The sequence below is a fragment of the Sapajus apella genome, unplaced genomic scaffold, assembly GCF_009761245.1.
Source record: "Sapajus apella isolate SASKATOON/1434 unplaced genomic scaffold, GSC_monkey_1.0 scaffold25, whole genome shotgun sequence".
In the NCBI taxonomy this organism is placed as follows: Eukaryota; Metazoa; Chordata; class Mammalia; order Primates; family Cebidae; genus Sapajus; species Sapajus apella.
In genome coordinates, this window is record NW_022436965.1 from 7,056,348 (window position 1) to 7,072,691 (window position 16,344).

At 38.6% G+C, this 16,344-nt stretch overlaps 1 protein-coding gene across 2 annotated transcripts in view; it reads right to left on the reverse strand.

Moving 5' to 3' along the window:
* RGL1 (ral guanine nucleotide dissociation stimulator like 1) overlaps positions 1–16,344 on the reverse strand; it is a 281,803-nt gene that overhangs the window by 166,452 nt on the left and 99,007 nt on the right. For both annotated transcript variants that reach the window (XM_032291631.1, XM_032291629.1), the window contains exon 2: positions 14,748–14,911. In XM_032291631.1, coding sequence (XP_032147522.1) covers positions 14,748–14,879 — 132 coding nt within the window. In that variant the 5' untranslated portion in view covers positions 14,880–14,911. The remainder of the gene's footprint in view (positions 1–14,747; positions 14,912–16,344) is intronic.

Sequence of the window (16,344 nt, forward strand, 5' to 3'; positions counted from 1 at the left end):
GGCATCGCACCCAGCTAATTTTTGTACTTTTTTTTTTTTAGTAGAGACGGGGTTTCACCATGTTGGTCAGGCTGGTCTCAAACACCTGACCTCGTGATCTGCCTGCCTTCGCCTCCCAAAGTGCTGGGATTATAGGCATGAGCCACCATGCCCGGCCATATTATGATGTTTTGATGTCTTTAAAAACCTTACAACTGGGAGAGACTGTCCTCCCTGGGCTAGCTAATTCTTAAAGATAATAAAAGTCAGAGAGCATGCCTATGAGAGCATGCAAAGTAACCAGTCCAGAGCCTTATGTCTTCTGTTTGGCCTGGATACTTCGAGAGACAGTATTTCTCTGCCTTAATCATCCCAGAGCCAGGTACCAGGCAACTAGAAACTACTCCTATAGCCCAAAACCCACCAAAAGTGTTCAAGCTAACCAATCCCAAACATTCCTCCTGCCCTGGTGCGTCTTTTCCTCAAAAACTCCAATACGGAAGTGGTCTAAACTTACTCACTCCTGTCTTCTGCCACATGGCCACCATCATGTCTTCCCATGCAGAACACCTCCTGTCTCTAGGACCTGCAAATATAATAAACCTGGCTTTTTCCTGAGCGTCTCTTGTATCTCTTATGGCTGCATATGCCTAAGCAAACTCAGAAGGAACACAAAACGAGGACACAGGAAAATCCTGATGTGATTCTGGCAAGCTTTAATATCCAAGGAAGCAACAGGAGTTCAGGGATTGGGTAAAAATAGCCAGGTTCCAAACAGACTGTTTATAATTAGACCCCAATTAATAGCTTGGGGTAAGTGGAACAGAGCTCAATTATATAGAAGACAGAGCTACAAGGAGCCTAACAGAGTTCTAAGTTCTATTTAAATAGGATGGAGTTAAGGGTACCATTTAAATAGGTACAGTTTCTCTGAGAAACTGGGTCCTACTATGGACTGAATGTTTGTGTTCCCCACAGTTTTTTAGGTTGAAAACCAAACCCCTCAGTGTGATGATATTAGGCAGAGGTTTGGAGAGTCAATAAGGTCATGAGGGTGGAGTCTTCACAAATGAGATTCATGCTCTTATAAAAGGGACCCCAAAGAGCTCTCCAACTTTTTCTGCCACATGAGGACATATTGAGAAGATGGCTGTCTGTAACTAAGAGAAGGAACCTCACCAGAACTCAACTGTGCTGGCACCCTGATCTCAGACTCCCAGCATCCTTATAAATAAATTTCTATTGTTTATAAGCCACCCAGTCTGTGCTACTTCATTATAGCAGTCCGACTGGCTAAGACAGATGATGTATGGAAGAACTGAGATACAAGCCCAGCCACACCAACTGAGCCAGTACTTTGAGGAATGGAAGAAGATTGTGACTCAATGGGCACACTGGTGTTTGTTCACACAGGCATTGCACAGCCAAGCTCTATAAGAGCAAGACTTGTACCAGTTACTCAGCTGAAGTTGATACTCTGGCCAGGAATGGTTATGGTCTGGGCAAGAAAACTAAATGTAGATTTAGAGTGATGTAAGAATTTTGGTAGTCAGCTTCATGAGGAGATAACAGTATAGAACAAAGGCAAATGAGAGACAAATGAATTTCAATCCCACTTTGCCACTAAACAGCTATGTATATTTTAGCATGTGCCTTAACCTCTAATCTTCATAATCCTTATGAGCAAAATGAAAATGTACCTATGGCTGTGACAAATATATTGATAAATATGAAAGCACAAAGCACAGTTCCTGACACAGAACAGATGCTCAATAAATATTTTCTTTTTCTTGTAAACCCACCAGTCTTAATATTTCATTTCTCACTACTGATATGTCTATTTTACTCATCTCAGGGATTCATACATCCAAGTATTTTTATATATTAATAACTTCCTAGAAAGTAAATTTCTGTCCCTTTGCCTCACATGAAAATTTGTGGCATAGAGAAATAGAAATTCATTCAGAATCACAAAGAAAGACCCTAGCTCTGTCATCAATCCACAATTCAGCAAATAGCTGGCTCTTTACAGTTTAATACAATGCACTCCCACTGCTTGCCTAAATTTTTTAAAAACTTCTCTCTTCCTATGATTTAATCTCCAAAGCATGCATGATGAACACATTACTATTTCCTCCTCCAGGAATGTGATGTTACAATGTGAGGCCCCATTCCTGAGCTGGATAGAGAAGAGGTCATATGTCCAGTCTTCATATAGGCATTCACCAGTTTAATTTCACACAGAGAACATCTCTGTTCCATAGCCACAGAGAACACTGTGTATCTTAGTGGCATTCTTGTAAGACAATGAACACAGATAAGTCCAGTGTACAGTGGATGACTCAATGCAAATTCAATCAGCAATATGAAAAAAAAACACACACACACAACTAAGTGTTATCCAATGATGAGTTAAATGAATCACCTTTGTACCCAAAGATGACAATATTCTGATTGATGTCACAATTTAGAGAAACAGTGTATTACCATTAAATAATGAAAATAATTCATCAGTCAATCATCAGGTATTTATTTCAACCCGTGTCTAGTAGTACCAGCGCTTTGGGAGTTATAAGTGAAGTAGAATTATGACTAAGGGAGTGACCTATCAGTATGGGAATATAAATTTTTAAAAAACAAGACAACTAAGAGGCCTGGTCTCAAGGACAGACAGTCTAACTGAAGAGAAGAACTGCTATTTGAAAAAAAGAACAACTCCAAATTTTCACTACTTGAGCACTGGCTACAATAGCATGGACAGAGAAGTGAGACAGCAATGTGGGCTGAAGATAAAATACTTCAAAACTATAATTTAAACTATAAAAAATACCTATATGTAGTAGAAAATAGTGTTTTTTAAACTTCAAACAATACCTATATATAGCAGAAAATTTTAAATTTTAAATGTTTGTAAACATTTAAATAGTTTAATTACAGTTACAGTTAATCACTATATGGAACATGAAAATAATATTTTCATTTTAAATATACTTGACAAATATTTGTGACTACAAAAAACCTTTAAATGATTACAAAATGTCAGCTAAGAATATCTGCATGCAAGCAGGCACTTAACTAAATATGGCCAAAAAACAGAAATTCAACATTATCTAGATACCACTTTCTGACCAAGTGAAGTAATTTTCAAAAGTATAAAAAATAAACTTTTAAGTTTTAAGATCACATTTTTTTTCCCAAGACAGAGTCTTGCTCCATCACCAGGCTGGAGTGCAGTGGCACAAGCTCACCTCACTGCAATCTCTACCTCCTGGGTTCAAGCAATTCCCCTGCCTCAGCCTCCAGAGTAGCTGCGACTACAGGTGTGCACCACCATGCCTGGCTAATTTTTTGTGTTTTAGTAGAAACAGGGTTTCACCATGTCGGCCAGGATAGTCTCGATCTCTTGACCTTGTGATCCCCCCACCTCGACCTCCCAAAGTGCTGGGATTATATACATTTTTAAATAACTCACAGGAAAGAGTAGGACTCAGTTCCAGGAGTACAATGGACTAACTACCCTAGTTGACTCTCTTGTTACAAATAACTAAAAAATAAAAAAATAAAAATAAAAAGTAAATTTTAAAAACTTGATAAAATCAAATTAAAATAGCTTTTATAATACATGACAGATTGGCAAAAAACTTAAAACTCTTGAAAGCCAAAACCTAAATGAAAGTACACCCCACAAAGATAAGCACTGAAGTCAGCTTCCATTCAGACATCATTGGCCAAACCAGGTAAATTAAAACTTTGTTTTCTGTGACACTTACTTAATTGCCCACTAAAATTCAATTTGAATTTTACTTTCCATAGTATTGAGTCATCACTGGTAAGTAGCAGCTTAGCCAGAGATTACATTTCCCCATCACACATCCCTCACATCTGTATGGAACAATGGGACTAATTCTCAGTCACAGAAGGTAAACTGATATAATTCGTGTCTGGTCAAAGAGAGTTAAGAATTGGCTGTGTCTTCTTCAACCTCTTTTTTTGTGAATTTCTAGGTGAATACAAAAGATCACCAGGTCCCAGAGGATGGTGGACCTTCAAGGAAGTAGCCTGGGTCCCTGAATTATCATATGAAGAAAACTGGCACTCCCATCAGAAACAACTAAATTGGACATTGTATGACTGAGAAATGAACTTTTATTATGTTAAGCTACTTAAATTTTATACTGTATTTGTCACAGCATTAGTGTTACTCTAACCAACATGGAACTTGCTACCTTAAAGCACGTAGGGAACAATATACAAAGCCCAGGGCTGGCTTATGGGAGAGAATCTAACAGGAAATCCCCACTGCATAAAACTGAGACCCCAAAATGTGATTCCCTCAGCATCAAGATAAACTAGAAATACTATGTCTTCCATGACAATACAAGGAAAGTTGACTATTTTCTATATGACGCTGAGGAGGGGTAGAGAGAGGGAGTCATTTTCTCCTTAGAATTTACTACTACAAGCCTTCCCATCTGTAGATTTCTAGCCTTTAGTCACATTAAGTGGTCTGAAAAACATCAAGCTAAAAATTTACTTTAAAGTGGCTTCCCACTGGTAGTGCTCCCAGAAGCAAATGCAAATTCTCTCTAAAGAAAATTTCCTTCTTTCCAAGAAATAAAAAATGAACCCACAGTCAAAAATCACAAAACTCACATAGAAACAAAACACCATGTGCAAGAGCCAAAAGAAACAACATATAGTACACTGAGACCCACAGTTTTTAGAATTACCATACTCAGAATATAAAATCACTGTGCTTAATATTGCTAGGAAACACTACTCCATGGGTCTCTCTTGTTCCTACATGTCTTACTATATGTGCCAAAAATGTAATGCCTTGGCTGATCTTTACCAGCCCATTTTTCAGGATGCGGCTTGCAGCAAGAAAACTTGAGAGATGAGCTAATACTTGCCCCTTAAATAAAATGCCAGCTTTTTTATTGCCTACTATAAAATGGCAAGTTTCCAAAGGTCAGTGTTCCTTTCCTGTGCAAGTATCTATCTAGTCCCATTTCTAGGAACTGAAACATAGAAAACCAAAACAAACATGTTGACACTCTGGCTACTGCTTTTGCTGTGAGTAATTAAAGTCTTTTGCTCTTAGCCAAGAGTCTCATGTCTTCTTTCAATATCCACAAAACTGTGGCAAGCTATGTTACAAACATGGCAAAATCTCAGACCCGTCACAGTTCTTGAAAAATATGTCTTAAAAAAATAAAAATATAAATAGGAAAATCAATGGTTGAGTTAAAGGACAGATTAAAGCTGAAGAGAGAATTATGGAATTGGAAGGTAGACCTAAAATTAATCGGAATGCAACACAGAGAGGAAAAAGAGAGTAACTCTAAAAGAAAAATTAAGGGGCATAAGCAGAGTGACAAAAGCATAAATCTTGTTGTAGTTAGAAAAAGAGAATGAGGTAAAATTTGAAAAGAAAAAGCTTGGAGATATTTCCAGACTGATGAAAGACACCAATTCAACTATTTGAGAAGCCCTTGTACCCCAAAATATTAAATAAAAGAAAAACCACACCTAAAAACAGAAGAATGAAATTTCAGGACAGCAAAAAATATAGAGGTGATCTAAGTAGAGAGAAAAAAATGTTACATTCAAAAGAATAGAAATTAAACTTTATGCTAGCTCCCCTTCCAGTACAATGGTAAGCAGGGGACAATGGAAAATTTCCAATTTACTCAGAGAAAATAAACCATAATTCTATACTCATCTAAACTATTATTGTTAAGAGGCACACAAAATAAAGACATCTTAAGACCAGAGAGCAAGGGAGAGAGAGAGAGAGAGACAGAGACAGAAAGGGAGAAAGAGATGTTACTGTTAGACTGTCAGAATAGTAAGTATAAAGGAAAAAGTAAAGGGATCTCTGAGCTGAGATGCATAAAGAATTGATGAGCAAAGAATAAGATTCTACCTTATATCATCTAGATTTAAAAAATTAAGAAATCTGACAATTTCAAGAGTTGACAAGGAATGGAATAGATGAAACTACAGATAAGAGCATAATTTGTACCACCACTTTGGAAAACAACTTGGCAATAACTTGAAAAAGAGAACTTGCACATATCAACTCAAAATTCACCTAATAGGTATTAACATGAAAAAACTCTTCTATATGGGCAAAATTAGATATGTAGAGTATGTGGGGATCAGGCAAGACGGCCGAATAGAAGCAGCTCTGCTCTGTAGCTCCCAAGAAGACCAACTCAGAAGATTTCTGCATTTCCAACTAAGGTACCCAGTTCATCTCACTGGGATTGGTTAGACAGTGGGTGCATCCCATGGAGAGTGAACCAAAGCGAGGTGGGGTATCACCTCACCCAGGAAGTGCAAGGGGTCAGGGAACTCCCTCCCCTAGCCAAGGGAAGCTATGAGGGACTGTGCCATAAGGGATGGTGCTATCCAGTTCAGATATTATGGTTCTCTCACAGTCTTTGCAACCCACAGACCAAGAGATTCCCTCAGGTGCCTATACCACCAGGGACTGGGTTTCAAGCACAAAACTAGGCAGTTGTTTGGGCAGACACTGAGCTAGCTATAGGAGTTTTTTTTCATACCCAGTGGCTCCTGGAACCCTGGTGAGAGAGAGCTATTCACTCCCCTGGAAAGAGGGCTAAAGCCAGGGAGCAAAGTGGTCTCGCTCAGTGGATCCCACCCCCACAGAGCCCTTCAAGCTAAGATCCACTGGCTTGAACTTCTTGTTGCCAGCACAGCAGTCTGAAGTCGACCTGGGGTGCTTGAGCTTGGTGGAAGAAGGGGTGTCTGTCATCACTGAGGCTTGAGTGGGTGGTTTTCCCCTCGCAGTGTAAACAAAACCATCAGGAAGTTTGAACTGGGTGATCCCACCCAGCAAAGCTGCTATAGCCAGACTGCCACTCTAGATTCCTCCTGTCTGGGCAGGGCATCTCTGAAAAGGCAGCAGCCCCACTCAGGGGCTTATAGATAAAAACTCCATCTCCCTGGGACAGAGCACCTGGGGAAGGGGTGGCTGTGGGTGTAGCTTCAGCAGACTTAAACATTCCTGACTGCTGGCTCTGAAGAGAGCAACGGTTTTCCAAGCACAGTGCTCGAGCACTGCTAAGGGACAGACTGCCTCCTCAAGTGGGTCCCTGACCCCTGTGCCACCTGACTGGGAGACACCTCCCAGCAGGGAATGACAGACACCTCATACAGGAGAGCTCTGGCTGGCATCTGGTGGGTGCCCCTCTGGGACGAAGCTTCCAGAGGAAGGAACAGGGAGCAATCTTTGCTGTTCTGCAGGCTCTGCTGGTGATACCCACGCAAACAGGGTCTGGAATGGACCTCTAGGAAACTCCAGCAGATCTGCAGAAGAGGGGACTGACTGTTGGAAAACTAACAAACAGAAAGCAATAGCATCAACATCAACAAAAAGGACGTCCACACAAAAACAGCCATCCGAAGGTCACCAACATCAAAGATCAAAGGTAGATAAATTCACAAAGATGAAAAACTAGCACAAAAATTCCGAAAATTCCAAAAACCAGAACACCTGTTTTCCTCCAAAGGATCACAACTGCTTTCCAGCAAGGGAACAAAACTGGACAAAGAATGAGTTTGACAAATTGACAGAAGTAGGTTTCAGAAGGTGGGTAATAACAAACTCCTCCAAGCTAAAGGAACATGTTCTCAGCCAATACAAGGGAGCTAAGAACCTTGAAAAAAGGTTAGAGGAATTGCAAAAAAAAAAAAAAAGAAAAGAAAAGGAAAAAGAAACCCACTCAAAACTGCACAACTACAGAAAACTTAACAACCTGCTCCTGAATGACTACTGGGTAAATAACGAAATTAAGGCAGAAAAAAACAAGTTATTTGAAGCCAATGAGAGCGAAGACACAACATACAAGAATCTCTGGGACACAGCTAAAGCAGCATTTAGACGGAAATTTATAGCACTAAATGTCCACAGAAGAAAGCTGAAAAAATCTAAAATTGACATCCTAACATCACAATTAAAAGAACTAGAGAAGCAAGAGCAAACAAATTCAAAAGCTAGAAGACAAGAAATAACTAAGATTAGAGCAGAACTGAAGGAGACAGAGACACAAAAAAACCCTTCGACAAATCAATGATTCCAATAGGTGGTTTTTTGAAAAGATTAACAAAATAGACCACTAGCCAGACTATTAAAGAAAAAAAAGAAAGAAGAATCAAATAGACACAATAAAAAATGATAAAGGGAATATTACCATTGATCCCACAGAAATACAAACTACCATCAGAGAATACTATAGACACCTCTACACAAATAAGTAGAAAATCTAGAAGATATTCCTGGACACATACACCCTCCCAAGACTAAAGCTGGAAGAAGGCAAATCTCTGAATAGACAAATAACAAGTTCTGAAATTCAGGCAGGAACATCAACCAAAAAAAAGTCCAGATCCAGATGGATTCACAGCCGAATTCTACCAGAGGTACAAAGAAGAGCTGGTAACATTCCTTCTGCAACTATTCCAAGCAATAAAAACCGAAGGACTCCTCCCTAACTTATCTTATAAGGCCAGCATCATCCTGATACCAAAACCTGGCAGAGACAAAACAAAAAAAGAAAATTTCAGGCCAATATCCCTGATGAACATCGATGCAAAAATCCTCAATAAAATACTGGCAAACCAAACGCAGCAGCACATCAAAAAGCTTATCCACCACGATCAAGTTGGCTTCATCCCTGGGATTCATGGCTGGTTCAACATATGCAAGTCAATAAATGTATAGCTTCTGCAAAAGAAACTATCATCAACAGGCAACCTACAGAATGGGAGAAAATTTTTGCAATCTATCCATCTGACAAAGGTCTAATATCCATAATCCACAAGGAACTTAAACAAATTTACAAGGAAAAAACAAACAATCCCATCAAAAAGTGGGCAAAGGATATGAGCAGACACTTCTCAAATGAAGACATTTATGCAGCCAACAAACATGAAAAAAAAGTTCATCACTGGTCATTAGAGAAATACAAATCAACCATGAGATACCATCTCATATCTGGTAGAATGGCCATCATTAAAAAGTCAGGAAGCAACAGTTGCTGGAGAGAATGTGGAGAAATAGGAACGCTTTTACACTGTTGGTGGGAGTGTAAATTAGGTTGAACCATTATGAAAGACAGTGTGGCAATTCCTCAAGGATCTAGAACCAGAAATACCATTTGACCCAGCAATCCCATTACTAGGTATATCTCCTTGGGGGGCAAGGAGAGAGAAAGCATTAGGAGAAATACCTAATGTAGATGATGGGTTGATGGGTGCAGCGAACAACCATGGCACATGTATACCTATGTAACAAACCTTCATGTTCTGCACATGTATCCCAGAACTTAAAGTATAGAACATATAAGAAAACACAAAAAAAGACATGTATAGTATGTTCATATCAGCATTGTTCATAATAGCAAAAAACTAATAATAACTTAAATGTTCATCCACATAACCATGAATAATCATGCTATAACTACACAATGGCATATTGTACAATACTAAAAATTAATAAAGTACTACTATATGTATTTTTGTGGCTGAATCTTAAAAATCTTATAAACATAATGCTGAGTAAAAGAAGTGAGTCACCAAAGACACCATATATATAAATATGCATGTTTTTATATATACATACATATGTATGTGTATATATGTATGTGCACATATGTGCAACTAAACAGTATTGTTTAGGGATACAAATATGCAGTAAAGCCTTTTCAAAAAGCAAAAGGATGATTAAACACAAATTTAAGGAAGATGGGTACCTTTGCAGGAAAAGAAATCAAAGAGATAGGATGTGAAACAGTTCATATATAGACTCAACAAACTGTTTCTTAAGTTGGTTGTGGACTCACAAGTATTTGTTTTAATATTATACCACATAACTTGCATGTGTATTGTTTTGTAAGTATCAAATATTATAATGTTTAAAAAAATCAGCACTTAGCAAAAAAAAAAAAAAGGAATGGAAGGAACTTCCTTAACCTTAGTTATCAAAATCCTACAGCAAAAGAATGTGGAATAAAATATTGGTGAAACATTAAGGGTGAAATATTAAAGCATAACCTTTAAAGTCAAAAAGAAGACAAGATAGTCACTGAATATAAAAACATTGATGCTCCCCAAATAAATCAACAAATTTACTGAAATCCCAATCAAATTCCCAACAAGCTTCTGCTTAATTTTGCTTCATATTTGCAGAATTGAATAAGCTTATCCTAAATCCATGTGGAAAATCTAGGTTCTAAAAACAGCCGAGATAATCTTGAAGATCAATAGCTCAGTAGAGAAATATTCCCTGTTGGATACTCGGAGCCCTTCTTGGAGCTAGAATAAAGGAGTGTCATATCCACAGAGAGGATATCTACAGATACATGATACATGAAAGATAGCATTATAAGTGGAAGAAGAAATCATCGACATTCAAAAATAATACTAGATAATTGATTATACAGATGGAAAAAAAATCATATCCCTGCTTCAGATTGTGAAATAAATACCAAGTAAATAAAAGCAAGCATTTAGAACTTTTAGGAAAAAATATAGGAGAATATCTTTATTGTCATGAAGTTAGAAAGAATTTCCTAAAGCTGAAAAAACACAAACCATGAGGAGAAAAGAAGACTGACAAAATTCTACCAAATTAAAATCTAAACAAAAATTTAGGAGTGGGAAAACATTGTTTCAGTGCATAAAATCAATAAAAGGATTGTATAGTAAACCATACATTAGTTTCCAAAAATCAGCAAGGAAAGGCAAATGGCCCAATGAAAAGAAATAGGCAAAGGATATGAACAGATAATTCAGAGAAGATGAAATGGCCAATATCCATGCTTAATATCACGAGAATTCTTGGAAACTGAATTCTTGGAAATTTGTGTTACGACAAGGTCCCATTTCAAAACAGTCAGATTGGCCAATATCTAAAGGTCTGTCAATATCAATAACAGGTGAGGATATAGAATGGGTGAACTTTCATATGCTGCTAATAGAGATACAAATTCATGGCCTCATTTCAGAGCTGAGCTAGTAATATCTAGTAAAACTAAAGGTATTCATACTTTACAACTAGCGTGCCACTTCCAGGCATGTATGCTAGAAAAAACTCTATTGTATTGAAAGAAAACTAAAAGTTCATCAACAGGAGAATGGATAAATAAATTTGACTCTATTAATCAAAAGAATGTAAACAGCAGTTAAAGATGAATAAACTGAAACTACATGTGTCATCATAAAAATAGAAACAAAACCGGGGCACGGTGGCTCACGCCTGCAATCCCAGCACTTTGGGGGGCTGAGGCAGATAGATCATGAGGTCAGGAGTTCAAGACCAGCCTGGCCAATATAGTGAAACCCCATCTCTACTAAAATACAAAAATTAGCTGAGCATGGTGGCGTGCACCTGTAGTCCCAGCTACTCATGAGGCTGAGGCAGAAGAATCACTTGAATCCAGGAGGCAGAGGTTGCAGTGAGCTGAGATCAAGCAACTGCACTCTAGCCTGGGCGAGAAAGTGAGACACCATCTCAAAAAAAAGAAAGAAAGAAAGAAAAAGAAACAAACAAACAAAAAATAACAAGCTGTAGAAGTAGATGTACAGTACAGGAAATTTATAAGATGTAAATCAATACTGCATATTGAATATATAGATCCACATGCATGTAGTATAAATACTCAAATATGCATAAAAATGAAAAACACCAAATTCAGATTTATGACAAGGCCAGGACCGGAGTGAGGCAAGCATCAAGCCTAGGGTGCAAAATTTAAGGATGCACTCACTCTCAATTTTGTGCAAGTACAGGGCATAAACCTAAGAATGAGTGCTTCCTTAAATTTTATGCCCTCAGCACAACACTCATCTCATCTTATCTTGGACCTGTTAGGTGAAATACACAAAGACTTCATCCAGCACTGTGGAGTTTACTTCTTTAAAAAATAATAATAATAATAATAAAAAGCTGGGCTCAGTGGCTCACACCTGTAATCCCAGCACTTTGGGAGCCTGAGGTGGGCGAATCACAAGGTCAAGAGATAGAGGCCATCTTGGCCAACATGGTGAAACCCCATTTCTACTAAAAGTACAAAAATTAGCCAGACATGGTGGCACACACCCTTAGTCCCAGCTACTCAGGAGACTGAGATAGGAGAATCACTTGAACCCAGGAGATGGAGGTTGCAGTGAGCCGAGGTCATGCCACTGTACTCTAGCCTGGGCAACAGAGCGAGACTCCAACTCAAAAAAAAAAAAAAAAAAAAAGTCTGTTGTGCAAGTACATCCCTATAGAGAAGGTGTATATTTGCTGCTGCTGGATTTTACATGCTCAAGACTAGTTGTTAAGTTACTTTCTTCTATTGGAATTGTCATAATGTGTGAATATTAGGAATTTAAACTTGAAACACAAGTGTTGTGAGCAGTTGGCATAATAATTTCCCACAGAAGATTCCTTTTTCTTGTCACAAAATAACCAAAAGAATGGCATGCAACTAAACTTGGCAATGAGCTCCTCTCTCCCACGGCTTTGCATCCTGAGCAAAAGATGAGAATTTGGAGGGGAGGGGACCAGTTTGGAGTTTGTGCCCGGGGTAGCACTCTGAACAATTTCTACTGACTTGGTTCCTGTCTTATTTCCAAGCCTAGATCTCCAGACTTCTCATCAATTCTGTAAGCTTTTCAACATCCTCCAGCAATTTCTCATTCTCCTTAATTTAGACAGTCAATTTCTGTTGCTTGGAACCAAAAAGCCATACCAATATATGTAGCCTCACACTGTCAAATAAGGAATTTTTATAATGCCACTTGTTATGATTCCATCCTTAGGAATCAACTTTCTCACCATTATTTGATTTCCCATTAGGTTTGCCTACAAGGAGAAAGTGTGCTAAACATTTTAACCTGACTATTCCAGAAGATAAAACTCTTCTATTTGTCTTTATCAATTCGGGAATTGCCATTTTCTTTTTATATATTAGTTGCATACACTTAATTCATGTAAGTTTGCCCCAGAAAGTTCTGTTGGATACATGAGAAAATAAAATTTGTAAGTGTGTAAGCTAAGGACCAGACCCTAGAAAACTACCCAAGATAATGAATATCACGCAGGTAAGACTCAGAAAATAGCTGCTGGACCTTCTGGTAGCCAAAATACTATTAACAAAGTATTCTCTGTTTTCCCTATTACATTTCTATACTACCTTAGTTGTTTTGAAGTTCTTGCTTTGGTACCTCTCTCTGAGATGCTCTTTCCCATGCAATAAAACCTCTAGCTTTTGAGGCTGGGCAGTCACTCACACTGTAATCCCAGTGCTTTGAAAGGCAGAGGCAGGAGACTGCTTGAGGCTAGGAGTTCAAGACCAGCCTTGGCAACATAGCAAGACTCTCATCTCTACAAAAACTTTAAACATTATCCAGGTATAGAGGTGTGTGCCCTGTAGTCCTAGTTATTTGGGAGCCTGAGATAGGAGGATCACTTGAGCCCAGGAGTTCCAGACAGCAGTGAGCTGTGACTGTGCCACTACACTCCAGCCTGGACAGAAGAGCAAGACCCTGTCTCTAAAAAAACAAAAACATACGCACCTCTAGCTTTCATTTTATTTGCTGAGCTGGTAAGATGGGTACAACCCAAGCTCAAGGAAGTTAGGTTTTTCCATGATCTGGTTAACAATTCCATTCTCTTTTCCAATCTTCCTTTCATACCTCTTCATGCCTATATGGAAGTGGTTTCCGGTATCTTGCCATTATGTCTGATTTTACCTTAAACACATATTAAATAAAAGCTTTTTTTGTGTGTGTGATTTATTTATTTATTTTTCCCATTTATTTATTTTATTGCATTTTAGGTTTTGGGGTACACATGAAGAACATGCAAGATTGTTGCATAGGTACACACGTGGCAGTGTGAAAAGTTTTAACTTATAATTTCCCTTGAAAGAATAAAAGTATCTCTCTATCTCTCCTTATACCCTCTCTGTCTTTCTCTCTCTTTTTCTCTCTCTCTCTCTCTCTCTCTCTCACACACACACACACACACACATCACAAACATCCACACAAATACCAGCATTTCATATAAGTCAAATGAAACTTCAACAACAATAGGCTTTAGAGAAAGAAGGTAGCTAGCGGGATACTCGGATACTCACAGCTAGGCCACGGCTGATAACCTGAGGCTAAGGTGCAGATTATATGTGTATGAGCTTTAGATCTGGCTGTCAGTGCAGCCTCCTTGGCCTGGATCACTGTATAGTCATTAACATGCAAAAGACATACTCCCGATTTACTTGTTCTCCAGTTATGGCTGTGCCCACAGCCCCTGAATGGATGAACCTGGAAACCATCATTCTCAGCAAAGTGACAGAAGAGCAGAAGATCAAACACCGCATGTTCTCACTCATAGGCGGGTGTTGAACAATGAGAACACATGGACACGGCGGGGGAGCACTACACACTGGGGTCAGTTGGGGGGAAATAGGGGAGGGACGGTGGGGGGTGGGGAGCTGGGGAGGGATAGCAAGGGGAGAAATGCCAGATGTAGGTGATGGGGAGGAAGGCAGCAAATCACACTGCCACGTGTGTACCTATGCAACAATTTTGCATGTTCTTCACATGTACCCCAAAACCTAAAATGCAATAAAATAAATAAATGGGAAAAAAAAAAAAAGATTTGCCAAGCTGGCCTGTGGTGCTGGCTACACAAAGAACAGGTATTAACAATCCAACATTTCACCAACTGTGTCATTTAGAGTTATGTTACCTCCTCTGTCTTTAAAACTTCCCATATACGAGCATGGTCTTCCACCAGCCAGTGTCCTGTACTTTCTACCTTGGTGGAAAGTTTGAATTTAGACACCACTTGAGTAGGCTCTCCAACAGGTTTCTCCTCCATCTTGAAAGAGGCAGGCAGGAGGCATTACGGATCTGTGTGGAAAAATAAAGTATGATACAGGTTAAAACAATGAGTAATATTAAAAGAAACATGGAAGCAAATTATCATGCTTGACTTATGACTAGTGAGTCTATTAAAGATGGTATTGTAATAGGCATCAACTTTTATGGCCACTTTTATATTCTGAATATTCATTATTGGTATTTTAATGCAGGCTTTGGAAGGTAAGAATACATTCTTACAATGGCAAACTGATGTAAATTTTAAAGCAAAGTGCAAGCCATCATCTGCCTGTTATGCCTGCTCGTCACGTGCCTTTGGCCTTCTCGAGGGAGAGATGAAAATGGGTGAATATAAGGCAGACCTGAGTGATGTTTTCATATTTCCATGCCAAGTGCTCCATGTAGAAGAAGCACTGGCTATGATGTCAAGAGTTTTATTCTTCAAACACCTATTATGCACTTGTGTATATGAGGCTCCGTGTGAGGCATACACAAATAATTCAGTAGTTTGGCTCTTAATCTTAAGAAGCTTAGAGCTTCAGGACAGAAAGATTGTAAACAATTATTATCAATATGATGTATTACAACATAGTGTGTGAAGTGCCACAATAATTGTGTTTCCAAACTGCAATGAAAGCACAGAGGAAGATCTCTTTGACATTGACTGGCTGTGCTGCTTTCTTGGGCCTTGGTTTCACTAACAGTTAACTCTAAGACTTTATTTAAAAATGTACACCAATTTTACAAGGTCTACTTCTTTGACATCTTTCCAACTGCCACTGGCTTGTTCAGAATCTTATCATATCTTGCCTGGCTCAGCCCCATATTACCTATCGCTAAGAGTCTCCTTGCCTCCATTCAAGTCTTCTGGAATCTACTCTTGGTGTAGTTTTTCTAAAAAGCAAAACTATTAATGATGTTCCATCTACCTAAACCTTTTCCTAAAGAATAAAATCCAAATTCCTTCACACAGCATCCAAGGATCATCGTATCTGGCTTCATCCACCTCCCTTCTCCCACCGTGTGCACACAAGGCTGCCTCCTCAGCCACCGTCTCAGCCATATGCAAGGATCTATGGACCCCAGATACATCTGGTGCCCACAGCCTTTGTGACACCTTCCCTCCAATTCCCACCCCCAAGAGAATACAGGCCTCCCTCCTTTGTTACTCCATGTACTCCAGACAAACTTCTATCATGTCAACTGTAACACTTTATTATATTTATTTGCTTTCAATTCTATTTCCCTCTTCTAGTCTTATATCTTGAGACTACAGATAGTATCATATAGAGTAAGTACTAAATAAATGTTTTATGAATTCATTAATTTAATCATTTAGTAAATCATGACAATCCACCGAAAACAAGGCAGCAGATCTTACATATTCAAATAACAGATGTAAAAGTCAAGTTACCTCTTCCTTTTAACTTTTTTTTTTTTTTGAGTCAGAGTCTTACTCAGTG